The 17,753-nt window shown below is 42.1% G+C and overlaps 1 protein-coding gene across 2 annotated transcripts in view; it reads left to right on the top strand.

Annotated features, from left to right (window-relative positions):
* Nucleotides 1-17,753, top strand: part of prkar2aa (protein kinase, cAMP-dependent, regulatory, type II, alpha A) — a 267,193-nt gene that overhangs the window by 230,631 nt on the left and 18,809 nt on the right. For both annotated transcript variants that reach the window (XM_052017160.1, XM_052017158.1), the window contains one exon: nt 13,843-13,996. In XM_052017160.1, coding sequence (XP_051873120.1) covers nt 13,843-13,996 — 154 coding nt within the window. The remainder of the gene's footprint in view (nt 1-13,842; nt 13,997-17,753) is intronic.

The raw sequence follows: 17,753 nt of genomic DNA, 5'->3' as shown, positions 1-17,753 counted from the left end.
AAATGCACGTTTTCTGTTCCACAGAAAACAACTGCCTGTTGACTCAGTAATAGGCCCTTTGATGCTACTGCTAAGAGCAATCTCATCACCTCCCCACCAGCCCATGTAATTTTGCATTGAACGTAAAAATTTGATTTGCTTGGTCAATGTTTCACATTTCCAGTCTGATGCAATTGAATAGATGGGAAAGTATAAGAGCAATTCATGACTCATCCTTATTTCATAGAGCGAGTAGGATGACCTGCTTGATAGCTCACAGTCTGTGTAATTTCGATTGATTTCTATGCATTTTAACTGCAAATCTATCTCAACATTCAAGCTGCTGCTTTTTGGTTTAAATGTGAATATGCAAGAAGGTCCAAGTTTACAAATATACAAGGAGATCCTATTTTGTAAATATACATAAGAGTCAAGTGGACACTTGCTTCAGCAGCTCTCTGAATCAATTCAAGGATTTTTGTTGAATTGAGAGCATGGAATCGAGAGACAACACCATTTGTTCATTCTTAGACTCGAGGGAATCTTGGATTTTGCTCGAAAGTCCTATGAAAACACGAAATGCAACTTAGGTGAAATCTTGCAATTCACTTGCCCCCTTTCAAGAAATAATTTGGTGAATGTCGGAGGAAACTGGGAAATGTTTTGTGCAAAGGTGGTGCATGTGCTTCAGAATTAAATTTTTAATTCTAGAGACTGATATTCTGCAGTCCTCAGTAACAGACGACAGTGTTGTTCATGTCGACTAAATTCTCAGAGCTGTCATGGTATATTTGCTTAAAAATTGTCTGAGGAAGAATGAAGTCACAGGTACAGTACAGAAATCCACATGATTGTGAATACAGTTGTGTAAGAGCACAGTTGTATAAAGAGAACAAATATATAGTAACACATTCTTTAACCCTAACCAATACATGCAGTATCAATGGTAGTGGCTGCAATGGCTCCTGCAAACCTTGGCTATTTTAAAATACGTTAAAATGGAGTAGTTCTAGTAAATCACAGAGAACATCACAAGTCACACAAAGGTTAAGAAAAATCACAGTATCCATGCCACCTGTCGCCTCTGACCAAATCACAAACTTGGACTTTAGTGTAAATTTCTTGGATATAGTGCAACAGTAATAAAAAACATTTAAGTTAGTTGATCAGTTATTTTTTCATTCACCTGTTCCACTGAGTGACATTAGGGGACTTGAATCTGTGACACCTGCCACTGGCAAAATTGTGAGTGAATATTTAACGTGGTAAATTTCACTCTGCTATTTATAGAACAAGAAAAATTACAGCACAATTCAGGCCCACAAAGCTGTGCTGAACATGTCCCTACCCTAGAAATTACTAGGCTTACCCATAGCCCTCTATTTTACTCAGCTCCATGTACCTATCTAACAGTCTCTTGAAAGACCCTGTCATATCAGCCTCCACCACCATTTCCGGCAGCCCATTCCACGCACTCACCACGCTCTGAGTAAAAAAAACTTACCCCTGACATCTCTATATCTACTCCCCAGCACCTTAAACCTATGTCCTCTTGTGGCCACCAATTCAGCCCTGGGGAAAAGCCTCTGACTATCTACCCTATCAATACTTCTCATCATCTTATACACCTCAATCAGGTCCCCCCTCATTCTCCGTCTCTCCAAGGAGAAAAGGCCGAGTTCCCTCAACCTGCTTTCATAAGGCATGCCCTGCAATCCAGGCAGCATCCTTGTAAATCTCCTCTGCACCCTCTTTATGGCTTCCACATCTTTCCTGTAGTGAGGCGACCAGAACTGAGCACAATACTCCAAGTGGGGTCTGACCAGGGACCTATATAGCTGCAACAATACCTCACGGCTCCTAAATTCAATTCCCCGATTGATGAGGGACAATACACCATATGCCTTCTTAACCACAAAGTCAACCTGCGCAGCCGCTTTGAGCGTCCAATGGACTCGGACCCCAAGATCCCTCTGATGAAAGTAATGAATGCATTGAAGTGGTTAAAAGGGCAGTCTTTTATTTTTAGATTGAAATGATGGTTCTAAACCACTTGAGTTTTGCATTTCACAAATTGATGTTAGTTCTCTGCTGAGATTTGATCCACATCTGTACATTTATTCTACAACTGGGGAAAGATGAGGTTCAGCCTTTTTAAAAGGGAGCATGTCAAGTGAAATGAAGTAATTCTTTGTAGGTTGAAGAAGTTGTCACTCAAATGAGTAAAGCAGAATTTGACGATTTCCTCATCACTCATTCAGGTTTGTGTTCGAGGGTGTTGTGGGATTTGGTGCTTAATTTGTGACATGATTATTGAATCATTTGCAGTGCCACGAAGGAGCCATGGCCTTGATTCTTATCACTTAATATTTAGCAGCTGGAGCTTGGCTACCAGACCAAACTTGAACACAAATGCAGATATAAAATCACAAAGCTCAGATCAAATAAGGATGAATTATATTAATGAACCAGATTGATTTTTTTTTGCCACTAGTTTGATAGAATCAGATTTATTTAATCGCTTGAATTTAAATTCCCATTCTGCTGTGAGCCAGAATTCTGGGTACTAGTTCATTAACTTAAACATTGCGCTACTGTACTCTGCACGGAAGTGTAGATCTGTTGTCCTCAAATCTCTATCTTAGTTTGTCTTTTCTCAACTGCATGTTGCTGCCATGTCCCACTTTCTCATCATAATTTGGCAGTCAGTTGTAAAATAACATTGGCAATGACTTCGGAATATGTTCCATACTTACCATACAAATTAAAGGGCTGATGCGTGAGATGAATAGTGTGCGTTTTAGGAGAGAACATTGTCAGCCAGAAAAAAAAATTCTGACAAATGTATTGAGGTAAATGCTGTGTCAAAGTCAACACTTCAAAACACAATTTTCAAATCTTAATCTAAACCTGGAATGGAAAGCATGTTCAGTCCATCATCCCAGGTCCTTCCACCATCTTGCATATTACCATCGCAAGCATGAATCAAATTAAAAATGGGCTGTTTTTTAAAAAAAAATATACCGCTCTTACCCTACACAATGAACTATTTATCTCCATTATTCTTTCTTATTTTTAATTTCCTCTTATCTTCACACTCTTAAACCAAGCTCAGCACTGTGGTAGCTGCTACTGTTATTTTTTCTCTCTTTCCTTAATCTTGCTAACTGCACTTCAAAAAGTACATCATTGGTTTTAAAATACTTTGGAATAATGTTGTGAGAAATCCTACATACATGCAGATGTGTTTTTATTTATTATTTATTTCCTTCCTAGAATCATGGTATCATAAGAATTGTTACAGAGTGCAAGAATGTTATTTGGTCCTTCAAGACTATGCTGGCTTCTCAGAGCAACGTAATCATTCCCATACCCCTGGTCTTCTCCTGTAGCCTTGCAAATTATTTTCCTTCACATGTCTATCCACTTCCCTTTTTTGTAGGCTATAATTTTCTTCATTCAAGGGCACGGAGTACTGTGTGCAGTTCTGGTCGCCACACTATAGAGAGGATGTGATTAAGCTGGAGAGGGTGTAAAAAAGATTCACAAGGATGTTGCCGGGACTGGAGGGCATGGAGGAAAGGAGGCTGAGGGGTGACCTTACAGAGGTTTATAAAATCATGTGGGGCACAGGTAAGGTGAAAAGTTGCAGACTAGGGCTAGTCAACGTTTTGGTTTGAGACCCTGCATCAGGACTGAGTGTGTAGAGGGGAGATGGCCAGTATAAAGAGGTGAGAGGGAGGGGTGGGACGGGCTAGCAAATGGTAAGTACAACTAGGTGAGGAGGGGGATGATGGGCAGATGGACCCAGGTGGGGTGAATGGAGGGTGGAGGTAGAGACAGGCTAGAACGTAATAACTGGAGATACAAGACATTGCAAATGCTGGAATCTGGTAAGTAAGGAAGGTGATGTGGGGTCAAGTGAGGGAGGGGTGATGGGCAGAAGGAACCTTTTGGGGGAGGGGATGGGGGACCTGGTAGGTTAAGTGTGCAGGTGATAGACAACTGGGAGCTCTGCATGGCCATTGCAGGCAACACAAGTGTTCTGCAAAATGGTTGCCTAGTCTATGCTTGGTCTCGTCAATGTAGTGATCACATTGAGAACAGTAGACAAGGTTGGAAGATGTGCACGTGGGTCTTTGCCTGACTTGGAAGGGCAGTTTAGCTCCTAGATGTTGTTAAGGGAAGAAGTGTAGGGATAGGTGTTGCAGGGGAAAGTGCCAGGAAATGGGGAGAGTTGTGTGGCTAAGGATGAGCAAACCAGGAAGACATGGAGAGAGTGGTCCCTGTAGAAAGTAGGAAAGGGTGGGGAAGATGTGACTGGTGGTGGGATCCCGATGTAGCTGACGGAAATGATGAAGGATGATGCGCTGCATGCAGAGGCTGCTGGGCGAAGGGTGAGTACTGGGGAAATTCTGTCTGGGGGGAGGGGTGGGATGAGAGCAGAAGTGTGGGAAAAGAAGGAGATGTGGCTGAGGGGTCCATCAAACACAGAAGAGGCGTAGCCAAGTTTCTTGAATGTCCTGGAAAAGAACAGATGCAGAGGAGACAAAGAAACTGAGAGAAAGGAATGGCATCCTTATAAGAGACTGGCTGGAAGGAAGTGTAGTCAAGGCAGCTCAGAGTTGGTGGGTTTATAGTGAATATTAGTAGATAGTTTATCTCCTGAGATGGAGACACAGACATCCAGAAAAGGGAAAGAGGTGTCAGAAATGATCCAAGTGAATTTAAGAGCAGGGTAGAAGTTCATAGCAAATGTGATAAAATTGCTGAGTTCTGTATGTGCAGGAGCTAGCACTAATGCAGTCATTAGTGTAGCAGAGAAAGAGTTGGGCAGTGATAAGATAAGATCTTTATTCGTCACATGTACCTCGAAACACACAGTGAAATGCATCTTTTGCGTAGTGATTTTTGGGGGGGGGGGGCAGCCCGCAAGTGTCGCCACGCTTCCGGCGCCAACATAGCATGCCCATAGCTTCCTAACCTGTACGTCTTTGGAATGTGGGAGGAAACCGGAGCACCCGGAGGAAACCCACACAGACACGGGGAGAACGTACAAACTCCTTACAGACAGTGGCCGGATTTGAACCCAGGTCGCTGGCGCTGTAAAGCATTGTGCTAACCACTATGCTACCGTGCCGTCATGCCAGAGTAGTTTTGAAACAAGGACTGTTCCATGTAGCCAGTGAAAAGACAGGCATAGCTAAAGCCCATGCAAGTGCCCGTGGCTACACCAACATGGGTAGGAAAAGTTTAGAGGGATATGGGACAGATGCAGGTAAATGGAAAAGCTTACGTTAACACCTTGGTTGGCATGGACCAATTAGGCAGAAAAGCTGTATAACTCTACAGCACTGAGTTCTAGATCATAAACCCTTTATTATTTTTAAAGAAAGGATTTTCTACACATCCCCATATCATTCTTTCTTTCCCTTCTCCTCTGTTCCTTTCCTTGTTTGTTTCTTCTTTCCTTTCTCTGTGTCCCATTGTCCAAAAAAAACAATTCTGAATCCAGCCAATGAAAATAAATAAGCTTCAGCTACCGCAAACCTGAAGTAAAAGCAGAAAATACTCAGTGGGTCAGGTAGCATCTGTGGAAAGAGAAGCACAGTTAAGGTTGAAGACCCTTAATCAGAACTGGGAGATGGTGAAAGCAGCGATTTTTGAATTACAGAGAGGTGGGAGAAGGCCTCATGGGATAAAGGGAGTATCTGTGATCGGCCAGAGTTACTATGGGGATAAGCTGTAAACAGAGTCATCCCGATGATAGATTAATAAGGGCATTTAGAGGTAACACGAACAAAGGATCATATAGGCTGTAAAGTACAGAGCTGTAAGGAACGCTCAGCCAGTCAGATTGTGCTGGTGGAAAGCAAAAAACTGACCCAATATTTGGATTCGTGACATTCAGCATCATTTGTCAATTTGGGGAAAAAATAGAGAAAACAAGTTACCTGAAATTGTTGAATTAAATACCGAATCCGGAAGACTGCACTCACCCAGATGGAAGATGAGGTGCTGTTTTTCAAGTTTACATTGGCCCTTGTTATAATAGTGCGGGATGAAGAATTACTGTGGCAGGCAACTGAAAGTTCAGGGCAGCCCCTGTCGTCTGGATGCAGGTTCTCAGTCCACCACCTTTAAAGAGATTCCACCACCAACAACATGATTGCCTCCCCTTTCAGTATTGTGAAGGGACCATTCCCTTGCCGATTTGCTGGTCTATTGGTCTCCCTGAACCAAGAACTTCCCATACCGCACTTTCCTGTGCAGGAGATCCAATACCTGCCCTTTTATTTCTTCCCTTCCTAACTTCTAGGAACCCAAACACTCCTTCCAAGTGAAGCAGCAAATTCACTTGCATTCTTTCATAGCATTTGCTGCTCATGATATTGTGACATCTACATCAGAGAATCCTAACCTGTGCTGAATGTGCAGGGCCTACCCTGAACTTCTGATAACCTGTGACTTAATTCTCCATTTAACTCCATCTCTGACCTGTGGCCTCTTGCATTGTTTAACACCTCATCACCCATCTGCAAAGCCTTCCATACTCTGTCAAATCCAACACCTTTAGGTAACATGCTTTCTCTGTTTACATTAGAACTGGCTGTATCTGTTGTAGGTCATCCATCTGTCACATGAGCTCAGGTTTTCTCTCTCCACTCGCTTGGCCTGCCGGGCATTTTCAACAGCCCTGCATTTTGCAGCTTTTGCACTCTGTTGTTTGCATTTTCTCCCATTCTCACTAACTTCCCTCATTAGCCTATCAACCAAGTACCTTCTTCAACAGCATATCATCACAGTAACTCTGGTCTTGCCCTACCAGAGAGATTCCCCTTGTCCTGCCCATCATTCTCATTCCCTCTCTGCAACTTAAAGCTATCTTGTTTTTTTTCCCTTTCCCGGTTCTGACTTGTGACTTTGACCTGAAATGTTAACTGTTTGTCTTTATACTGATGCTGCCTGACCTGTTGAGTGTCTCCAGCATTTTCTGTTCTTGTTTCTAAATTCAGCCATCTTCTTATTTGTATTTGACATATAAATGAAGTTTGTTTTATTCAGCCCCAATGTTGGTAATGCACAATAGTTTCTGTCCTTTGGTTTTGAACAAAATCCATCAGCAAACCAGTATAATAATTTTAATAAAGTGCCTACTTCTTGACTTTCAGTAGTGTAAGATTCCTCATGAGCATTTGATTGTGAACAATGCTTGGGAAACAGGATTAAGGAATACGCATGTCAAATTACCCATTACCTTGTTTAAACAGCATGATTCCGTTATATGAGGGAAATGTAGCTTTTTTTCTGCTGATCATTGGCAATGCATACAACAGATAATGTGAAATTCCAGTTTGAGTGAAGGTGTTATCTTTTAGCTTACAAGAGTAGTGTTAAAGACAGCTGCTCTTCATTTAATGCCTTCGTGCCACTAAATTGCCAATGACGTCAAGAGCATAATCTGTGGTGACCTTGTACATGAATAACTCTTGAATGGAGTTTTCACTCAATGCCTTTAATGTAATTCAGTTTGTGTGCAGTCTTGCATCCTGTTTAATCCTGAGCTAAGTATCACATCTGTTTAGTAACGTCTGGTTATTCCACCATCACAGCTTGCTTTTGACCCTATTTGAATCTTTGTTGAACCTTTGTCACGTACAGACTCAACAGGGTAGAAATTTGCCTTCTGTCTCTCGATTCAGAGTCATAAAATTATACAGCATAGATACAGGCCCTTCGGTTTATGCCGACCATCATGCCTATTAATGCCAATCCCATTTGCCTGCATTAATTCCATGTCCCTCCATGCCTTTCTCATTCAACTACCTGTCCAGCTGCCTCTTAAATATTGTCACTGTTCCTGCTTCCACCGTCTCCTCTGGCAGCTCATTCCAGATACCAGCTACACTATGTGTGTGAAAAATTTACTCCTCAGATCCTTGAACCTCCTCCCTCTCACCTTAAACCTCCTCGCTCTCACCTTAAACCTTTTCCCTCTAGTTTTAGACACCCCTACTGTAGGAAACAGTCTTCAGCTATCTAACCTGTCTATGCCTCCTCTGGTATCTGTTTAACACTAGACGATTGGCTGTCTATTGTTATTCAATCTCTTCACCCAATATTGGGAGAAGAGTACAATGCACAATGATAATCTAGTGTTCAAAGACTAATTTTTAACCCTATTTCTCTAAAAATGCACTTCATTATCTTACCAACATCCATTATCACACACAAAGGAGGAGGGTACTCTATACTTTCTGCTCTCAGACAGAGCTATTCAGTTAATTCAATTCCCCCTTGATCATACTTGGCAGTTGGAATGGAGTTCAGGTCTGCTGTATTTTGTTTTCTTGCCACAGGTGAACACCCCCAACTCCCCAACCACTGACTTGTTGGCCTGGACTGGAAATGCATTTCCCACACAAATTGAATTAGTGTTCTTTGTTGCCAAGTCTGCTGTGGTATATTAAGTGGCTAGATTCAGCACCCTGGAAACCTGTATTTAAAGCACTTGATTTAAAACCACCTCTATTAATGTAAGATTGGTCTCAGTTTTCATTGCACAACAATTCTTGCTGCCGTGGCGATTTATACCACATAGAACATAGAAAACCTACAGCACAATTCAGGCCCTTCGGCCCACAAAGCTGTGCCGAGCATGTCCCTACCTCAGAAATTACTAGGCTTACCTATGGCCCTCTATTTTTCTCAGCTCCATGTACCTATCCAAAAGTGTCTGAAAAGACCCTATAGTTTCCGCCTCCACCACCGTTGCCGGCAGCCCATTCCACGCACTCACCACTCTCTGAGTAAAAAAAACTTACCCCTGACATCTCCTCTATACCTACTCCCCTGCACCCTAAACCTGTGTCCTCTTGTGGCAACCATTTCAGCCCTGGGGGAAAGCCTCTGACTATCTACCCGATCAATGCCTCTCATCATCTTATATACCTCTATCAGGTCCCCCCTCATCCTCCGTTGCTCCAAAGAAGAAATGCCGAGTTCCCTCAACCTGCTTTCATAAGGCATGCCCTGCAATCTAGGCAGCATCCTTGTAAACCTGCTCTGCACCCTCTCTATGGCTTCCACATCCTTCCTGTAGTGAGGTGACCAGAACTGAGCACAGTACTCCAAGTGGGGTCTGACCAGGGTCCTATCTAGCTGCAACAATACCTCTCGGCTCCTAAATTCGATTCCCCGATTGATGAAGGACAATACACCATATGCCTTCTTAACCACAGAGTCAACCTGTGCAGCTGCTTTGAGCATCCTATGGACTCAGACCCCAAGATCCCTCTGATCCTCCACACTGCCAAGAGTCCTACCATTAATACAAAACTCTGCCATCATATTTGACCTACCAAAATGAACCACTTCACACTTATCTGGGTTGAACTCCATCTGCCACTTCTCAGCCCAACTTTGCTTCCTATCTATGTCCCGTGTAACCTCTGACAGCCCTCTATACTATCCACTACACATCCAACCTTTGTGTCATCCGCAAACTTACTAACCCATCCCTCCACTTCTTCATCCAGCTCGTTTATAAAAATCGCAAAGAGTAAGGGTCCCAGGACAGATCCCTGAGGTACACCACTGGTCACCGACCTCCATGCAGAATACGACCTTTCAACAACCATTCTGCCTTCTGTGGGCCAGCCAGTTCTGGATCCACATTGCAATGTCCCCTTTGGATCCCATGCCTCCTTACTTTCTCAATAAGCCTTGTATGGGGTACCTTATCAAACGCCTTGCTGAAATCTATATACACTACATCATCTATTCTCCCTTCATCGATGTGTTTAGTCACATCCTCAAAAAATTCAATCAGGCTCGTAAGGCAGGACCTGCCCGTGACAATGCCATGCTGACTATTCCTAATCATATTATACCTCTCCAAATGTTCATAAATCCTGCCTCTCAGGATCTTCTCCATCAGTTTACCAACCACTGAGGTAAGACTCACTGGTCTATAATTTCCTGGGCTATCTCTACTCCCTTTCTTGAATAAGGGAACAACATCTGCAACCCTCCAATCTTCTGGGACCTCTCCTGTCTCCATCGATGATGCAAAGATCATCGCCAGAGGCTCCGCAATCTCCTCCCTCGCCTCCCACAGCAGCCTGGGGTACATCTCATCCGGTCCCCGTGACTTATCCAACTTGATGCTTTCCAAATGTTCTTACACCTTCTCTTTCCTAATATCCACACGCTCAAGCTTTTCAGCCTGCTGCAAGTCCTCACTACAATCCCCCAGATCTTTTTCCGTAGTGAATACTGATGTAAAGTATTCATTAAATACCTCCGCTATTTCCTCCGGATCCATACACACTTTCCCACTGCTGCACTTGATAGGCCCTATTCTTTCGCATCTTATCCTCTTGCTCTTCACATACTTGTAGAATGCCTTGGGGGTTTTACTTAATCCTGCCCGCCAAGGCCTTCTCATGTCCCCTTCTGGCTCTCCTAATTTCCTTTCTTAAGCTCCTTCCTGTTAGTTTTGTTTTAGAGATGTTTTTATAGACTATTTTTGATATTTATCACTGTTCTTTTTGTTGCACTGATATGAGCTGGTGAGAAACAGTATTTCATTTTTTTTGTGTATGTAAATACTCAGAGAAAGGACAATAAAGTAAATCTTGAATCTTCCAGATCTCTAACATCACCTAGCTCTGTGTACTTTTTGTAAGCTTTTCTTTTTGACTAGATTTATTATATCCTTTGTACACCACGGTTCCTGTATCCTCTTGTGACTCCCCTGTCTCATTGGAACATGCCTATGCAGAACGCCACCCAAATATCCCCTGAATATTTGCCACGTTTCTTCCGTACTTTTCCCTGAGAACATCTGTTCCCAATTTAAGCTTCCAGTTTCCTGCCTGAGAACCTCATAATTCCCTTTACTCCAAGTAAACACCTCTCTAGTCTGTCTGCTCCTATTTCTCTCCAATGCTATCGTGAAGGGGAGAGAATTACAATCACTATCTCCAAAATGCTCTCCAACTGAGAGATATGACACCTGATCAGGTTCATTTCCCAATACCAAATCAAGCACAGCCTCTCCTCTTGTAGGCTTATCTACATATTGTGTCAAGAGTCCTTCCTGAACACATTCAACAAACTCCACCCCATCTACACCCCTCACTGTATGGTGATGCCAATCAATGTTAGGGAAATTAAAATCCCCCATCACAACAACTCTCTTATTCTCACATCTTTCTAGGATCTGCTTCCCTATCTGCTCCTTGATATCCCTGTTACTATTGGGCGACCTATAATAAACACCCAGTAAAGTTATTGACCCCTTCCTGTTCCTAACCTCCACCCACAGAGACTCCGTAGACAGTCCCTCCATGACATCCACCTTTTCTGCAGCCGTGACACTATCTCTGATCAACAGTGCCACTCCCCCAGTTCTTTTGCCTCCCTCCCTGTCCTTTCTGAAATATCTAAAACCCAGCACTTGACGTAACCATTCCAGTCCCTGAGCCATCCAAGTCTCTGTAATGGCCACCACATCATACCTCCAAGTATTTATCCAAGCTCTAAGCTCATTGGCCTTGTTCACAATACTCTTTGCGTTACAATAGACACACATCAAACCGGTCTGAGCACATCCCTTCTCTGTCACCTGCCTATCCTCCCTCACGTACCTACTACTAGCTTTCTCTGTTTGAGAGCCAAACACCTCTGCCCCAGTCTCTCCAGTTTGGATCCCACTCCCCAACAGTTCTAGTTTAAACTCTCCCCAGTAGCCTTAGCAAACCTCCCCGCCAGGATATTGGTCCCCCTGGGGTTCAAGTGCAACCCGTCCTCTTTGTATAGGTCATACCTGCCCCAAAAGAGGCTCCAATGATCCAGAAATCTGAATCCCTGCCCCTTACTCCAATCCCTCAGCCACGCATTTAACCTCCACCTCATTCTATTCCTATACTCACTGTCACGTGGCACAGGCAGTAATCCTGAAATTACTACCTTTTGAGGTCCTGTTTCTTAACTTCCTTCCTAACTCCCTATAGTCTTTTTTCAGGACCTCATCCCTCTTCCTACCTATGTCATTGGTACCGATATGTACCACAACCTCTGGCAGTTCTCCCTCCCTCTGCAGGATATCTTGGATGAGATCTGAAACATCCCAGACCCTGGCACCTGGGAGGCAAACTACCTTCCGTGTTTCTTTCCTGCGTCCACAGAATCGCCTATCTGCCCACCTAACTATAGTCCCCTATCACTACTGCCCTCCTCTCTCCTTCCCTACCGTTCTGAGCCACAGGGCCAGACTCTGTGCCAGAGGCACTGCCACTGTTGCTTTCCCCAGGTAGGCTGTCTCCCCTAACAGTACTCAAGCAGGAGTACTTATTGTCAAGGGGTACAGCCACAGGGGTACTCTCTGGTACCTGACTCTTCCCTTTCCCCCTCCTGACTGTGACCCACTTACCTGACTCCCGTGGCTCCGGTGTGACCACCTGCTTATAACTCCTTTCTATCACCTCCTCATTCTCCCTGACCAGATGAAGATCATCGAGCTGCATCTCCAGTTCCCCTTCCTAGAGGCAGGGAGGCTCTGGGAACTCCCAGATCTGACACAGAGTGCAGGAAACTGCACTCATACCCCTTCCTTAACTCAAGTCACCTACCTTTCCTCGCCCCTTTACGCCTAAGCCCCTTGAGCCAAAGCTCTGCATTATACTTGCATATTGCCCAAATGTTATTTGGGAAGCCAAACACAGATAAGCCTTATTGATGATGTTGTATTTACTAAAAATCTTTTTCCTAGTTTCTCCTTAAGCATATTGTATCTTGCTTTGCTGTAAAAGGATAAATGCTTGTCCACCTATTTCTTGACATTACAAGGATGTATGAACTGTAAGCTGCTGCTATTTGATCTTTTAATGAAAACTTGCACTTCTGGAATATTGAATGGCACCTCAATACATTTGGAGAGATTTATTGGCTATTTCATTGTTTCAAATCTCTTGTCCTATCTTTGTCACTTTGTGCTGAAAATCAAAAGGTGAGAACAGCAGGACGGGGTTGTTGAATTGCTGACTTTACAATGCAACTTTTCTTCCTGAAGCTATCTTTAGTCAGATGTGTTGGTCTTCAGATTTTTGCTGACCATCCTTTTATTAAAAACAAACAAAAAAATAAATTCTAGACCACTGCTTTGTACCTTCCTTTGATTCATTAATTCATTATAAAAGTCTATTTAAATTTTAGACTTTCGACATGAGAGCACTTGGATTCATTTCCTTGTTCAGGTTCATCTTTGGTTGCTGAACGCTACAGAAGCTATTCAACTGCTAAAGGCCCTCTGTACCTTGCCCAAATCACCAAATCTATGAGGCATTGTTGGATGATAGAATATAGCCTCCTCTGAAATAGCTCAGTGGTCCAATAACTCAGTAGAATGGTGATTGAATTTTTATACTCTGGACAGCATTACACATTAAACTTACCACCTTGCTGAGCCATTGGAAGAGCTTCCTCAATAATTTAATCAGTAGTTTTTAGTAAATTTCTGTCACAGAAATGGCCACTGAAGACATTTTCAGTCGCTCATTAACTGTTGACATTACTGGCAATGACAGCATGTATCGTCAATCAATAATCACCCTTGAACTGAGGAAGCAATTAAAAGTGAATCTCATTGGTGGGCCTGGAGTTGCAGGTTAGACAGACAGGATATGCATGGTAGCTTTCATTCCCCAAAGAACGTTTGTGGAAATAAAAATAGCAGATGTTGCATATTTACTAAAGACTCCATTGAATGTTGGAATGTTTAAACTTGAAGGATGAAATGTATAAGACGTGAGTTTGTCAAAACCCTCAAACCTTTTTTTCTTGCATCTTTTTTGACAGAGGTACATATGATATATATGTAACAAAGGGTGGGCAGCCTCAGCTCGTTGGCAAATATGACAACCACGGAAGCTTCGGTGAGCTGGCACTGATGTACAACACTCCAAGAGCTGCTACTATCATTGCTACCACGGAAGGAGCTCTTTGGGGGCTGGTAAGTAACATTAAAGCAAAGAATTCATGGAAGCCTGTCAAGTATTCAACTATTATTGAAAGCACAGTGTTTCTTATGTAATGAAATTGTTTTTGTATTCACCTCTAAAATATCTAAAATTCAAAAATTGATTTTTAAATTAAAGGAAGTCTTATTCCTTAAGTAATTGAAGAGATGCATCTCTTTTGGTGTATTACTCATGGCTCAAGGATGAGGCAGAGTGTACTGTGACCTGTGGCAGCTGGAGTTAGATCAGTAGCAGGGTTTAGAAAGGGCTGTTGGAGGTAGGTCTAGCTTTTAACATGGAGCTTAAGGAAGCCAGGATACAAGGACTGAAAGTGATTTAAAAGAAATAAAAACAATTGCAAATGAAATTAAAATGTAGTTAGAAGAAAAAGCTGCATGAGAACGGCAAGGCTGTCAGTCTGAAATATTTTACCTGTTTACTATATCTTATATCTTATTTTCCCTGTCTGGGGAGAATTGTTACTGTGGAAATACTGGTAGGAAATGAGCTGCTAGGTTAGATACAGGTGACCCCTGTGTTAGTTTGGGGGGGTGGGGGGTGCGGTGGAGGTTGAGTAGTGGTGGGTTGCTTTCCTAGAAAACAGTCCAAAGGCCATATCACAATTTTCTGTAATGCAAAGCTGCGTCATCTGCGCATATGTCAAGAAATACGAGTTTCGTACCCCAGATTTTTTGATTGTGATTTGTGAATTCCATAAGGGTAAATTTCTATTATCCAAACTGCAGTAACGTGGAAGTCACCTTGATTTAAGATATTGCAGAAATGGCTGAGAGATGTTTCAGAGCCAAGTTTAAAAATACGGTTTACACATCGATTTGTGTCTTTGCACTACCTTTAATGTAGTGAAAATGATCCAAGCCATTGCAGAGGGGTGTAATCAGACAAAAACGCATCTTTGGCTATCTGTTGAGATTAATGCAGGAATCTGTTGTAGCAGCTGCAAGTTAACAAAATCTTAATGTGAACTATAGTTAGTATCAGTTATTGAAGAAAAATACTCTATGACATTTTGTTATGGGCTAAAATATTAGAAGTGCTGCACAGATGGAAAAGGGAAAGTAGTAGTATACACATACATAAACGGACACATTGCTAACCAAGTAAATGATAAGAAGGAAAATCTGCACATTGGTTAAACTGCTTTCAGCCATGTGAGTAGTTTTTGACGAATTTCATGAAATGCATGTTTCTTGTGCCCACCCAAAAGGTGCATAGTTTTTCCCAAACTTTCAATCAAAACTAGAAGAAAAATCTATTCAATTTATTTAACAAAGCTGGAAGTTCTTAAAAGTTTTCTGACTTGAAATTTTGTTTTATTTAACTGTTATTAAGTCATTTTAGTGTGTAATGTAAGGTCATTATATAATTTCAGATCCAATGCTAGATGATTGGGAAAGTAGCCTTGTACGATGGAAATTACAACATTCTCGCAATAAATTGAGCACCAGTTTTGATACTTGGCAGCTTCTTCCAGTATTTGGTTTAAACTCGGACATAATCTCCATCCAAATCCAACTCATTGACAGATAGTGATATCAAGGGATCCTCTGTACCTGGATTGGTGGGTCAAGAGCTGACATGGGGTTCATACTACAATAGCCAAGACCTGCAAATGCAGTGAGAGGGTGACCATGTCTTTTCATCTGTTCTCTGCGAGGAAGGCCCAGTTTGGGATCTTACTGAGGTAACTCACGGCATTTACCCATTAATAGAAAGATTTTGGTGGATGGATACAAGCAGCAGCAGACAATTCCATTGTATACAGATGAAAAGACAGTGTATGGTCATCCTCTCACTGAGATTATGTCTGAGTTTAAACCAAATACTGGAAAAAGAAGCCAAGTTTAGCATCTTTTGGCCCCACAGGAAACTGCAATTGGCTGCAATGTATCAAGACTGGTGCTCAAATTATTGGAAGAATGTTTTGCACCTTGAATAAATCCATGTTGCTTGTTAGAATATGCTAAATCCAGATGCACACATCTCCACTCGCTATACATGTCAGTCTTAACGTCTGAGAGTCCAGCTGTCTTTGATCTGTTTGACAGCGATAGGGTAACTTTTCCCCTTTGTACATATCTGATAATGAGTATAAAATTTCAAAATCTGTATGAGCCAGCCAGCACTCTAATATATGCCATCTTGTTACCTTGAACAACATATTGTCATTGTACTACAGCGTACCAGTTGAAGATTGGATCACATAATCTGGCTTTTTTTCTGGTACTTCATTTTCAATTGAAATTAGATCTCAAGCTTTGATGAAACTAGAAATCCTCTCCAGCAGCATCAGCCACTGGACATTTTGTTATATGGTACCAATTAATTTTGATATGAGCACTTCAGTTTAGAAGAACTGGAAGGACATCTAGTTTCTACATGTCTTTTGAAGTACAAATGCTCATGTATCATTTTCTTTAAAACTAATCTGAATGCTAGAATTAAGGCCATGGGAAAATACTGTGTTTTCAAATGCCAATCCCGAGATTGGTCCCCTGATCTGAGCACAGGCAATTATGTGTGCTTCTTTTAATAACAAAATGTAAGACAGATTGTGAAGGTTTTAATCATTTATGCCAGAGCTCACCAATGCATAGGCATCTGCAAATAGAGGCAGTTGCCATGTGTCTAGACAGTGTAGAAATAGGTGTCACAGAATATGTAGTGGAAAATTAGGCTGATTTGCAGTTTCTGACCTGCACAAACAATTCAGATGTCTTTTATATAACATGTTGATTGTTGTTTGTATGTTATTGGTATGTGTTTGTATGTATGCATGTGTGGGTGTGTGGTTAAGTTGCCTTTTTTTGCTGCACTCATTATTTCATATTGCTCAGTCTGAATTCTAACCATTGTCATCTCCAAACTCATTTAATCCAATGCTTTCATACCTGGTTCAGTTGTCTTTTTACCTTTGCCTATCAGTGCAGCACCTGAATACAAACTGCTTTTTAATTCAAAAATACAGAAGTCGAAGGCAAATGTTTCTAAAATTCCAACAATTATTAATGTACAGACAGATGGTTGTGAATAAATGAAAGGAAATAGAAAGAAGTCACTACTTTTTTTAACAATATATAATTTGCGTAACTATCAGAATAGTGCATACTATATGTATTATGTATTCATCTCCCTGAAAAGGTGCATTACCAAAGCACAAAATTTATTGACAATATTCTGGTGGTGAATTGGAGACAGGTAGTGCTCACATTTGGGCATTCAGCGGAGTACGTAGCAATTAAAATCAGTTGCGTCAAAAGATTAAAAGATTAGGGGAAGCAGAACTTATGACAGAAACCATAGCAATTTCTCTCAATCACATCAGAGTCATTTTGCCAGAAAATGCTTCAATTGGAGGTTAATGGAGACACAAGAGACTGCATTCAATGTGATGGAATGAAGAGCAATTTCTTTAACTTCCAGTAACCACTCCCCTCTGCCCCCTTTTATTTTGCCTTATTCCACCGGCCCATTACCCTATCTCTTTCCTCTCCCTCACCCTCTCGATCTGCCCATCACCCACACATTCCTCCTGGTTCCCCTCCCCACCTCCTTCCCCTTTATTCCATGGTTCACTGTCCTATCCTATCGGATTCCACCTTCTTCAGCCCTTTGTCACTTCCACCTGTCACCTCCCAGTTTTTGCATCATTCCCATTCTCCCCCTTCCCTCACCTGCTTATCAACCCCTCACCTGGATCCACCCATCACCTGCCAGATCTTGCTCTAG

This window comes from Pristis pectinata, chromosome 6 (assembly GCF_009764475.1).
Source record: "Pristis pectinata isolate sPriPec2 chromosome 6, sPriPec2.1.pri, whole genome shotgun sequence".
Classification (NCBI taxonomy): Eukaryota; Metazoa; Chordata; class Chondrichthyes; order Rhinopristiformes; family Pristidae; genus Pristis; species Pristis pectinata.
The sequence above is the reverse complement of the archived record's forward strand: the minus strand, read 5'-3'. Positions and strand labels throughout refer to the sequence as shown.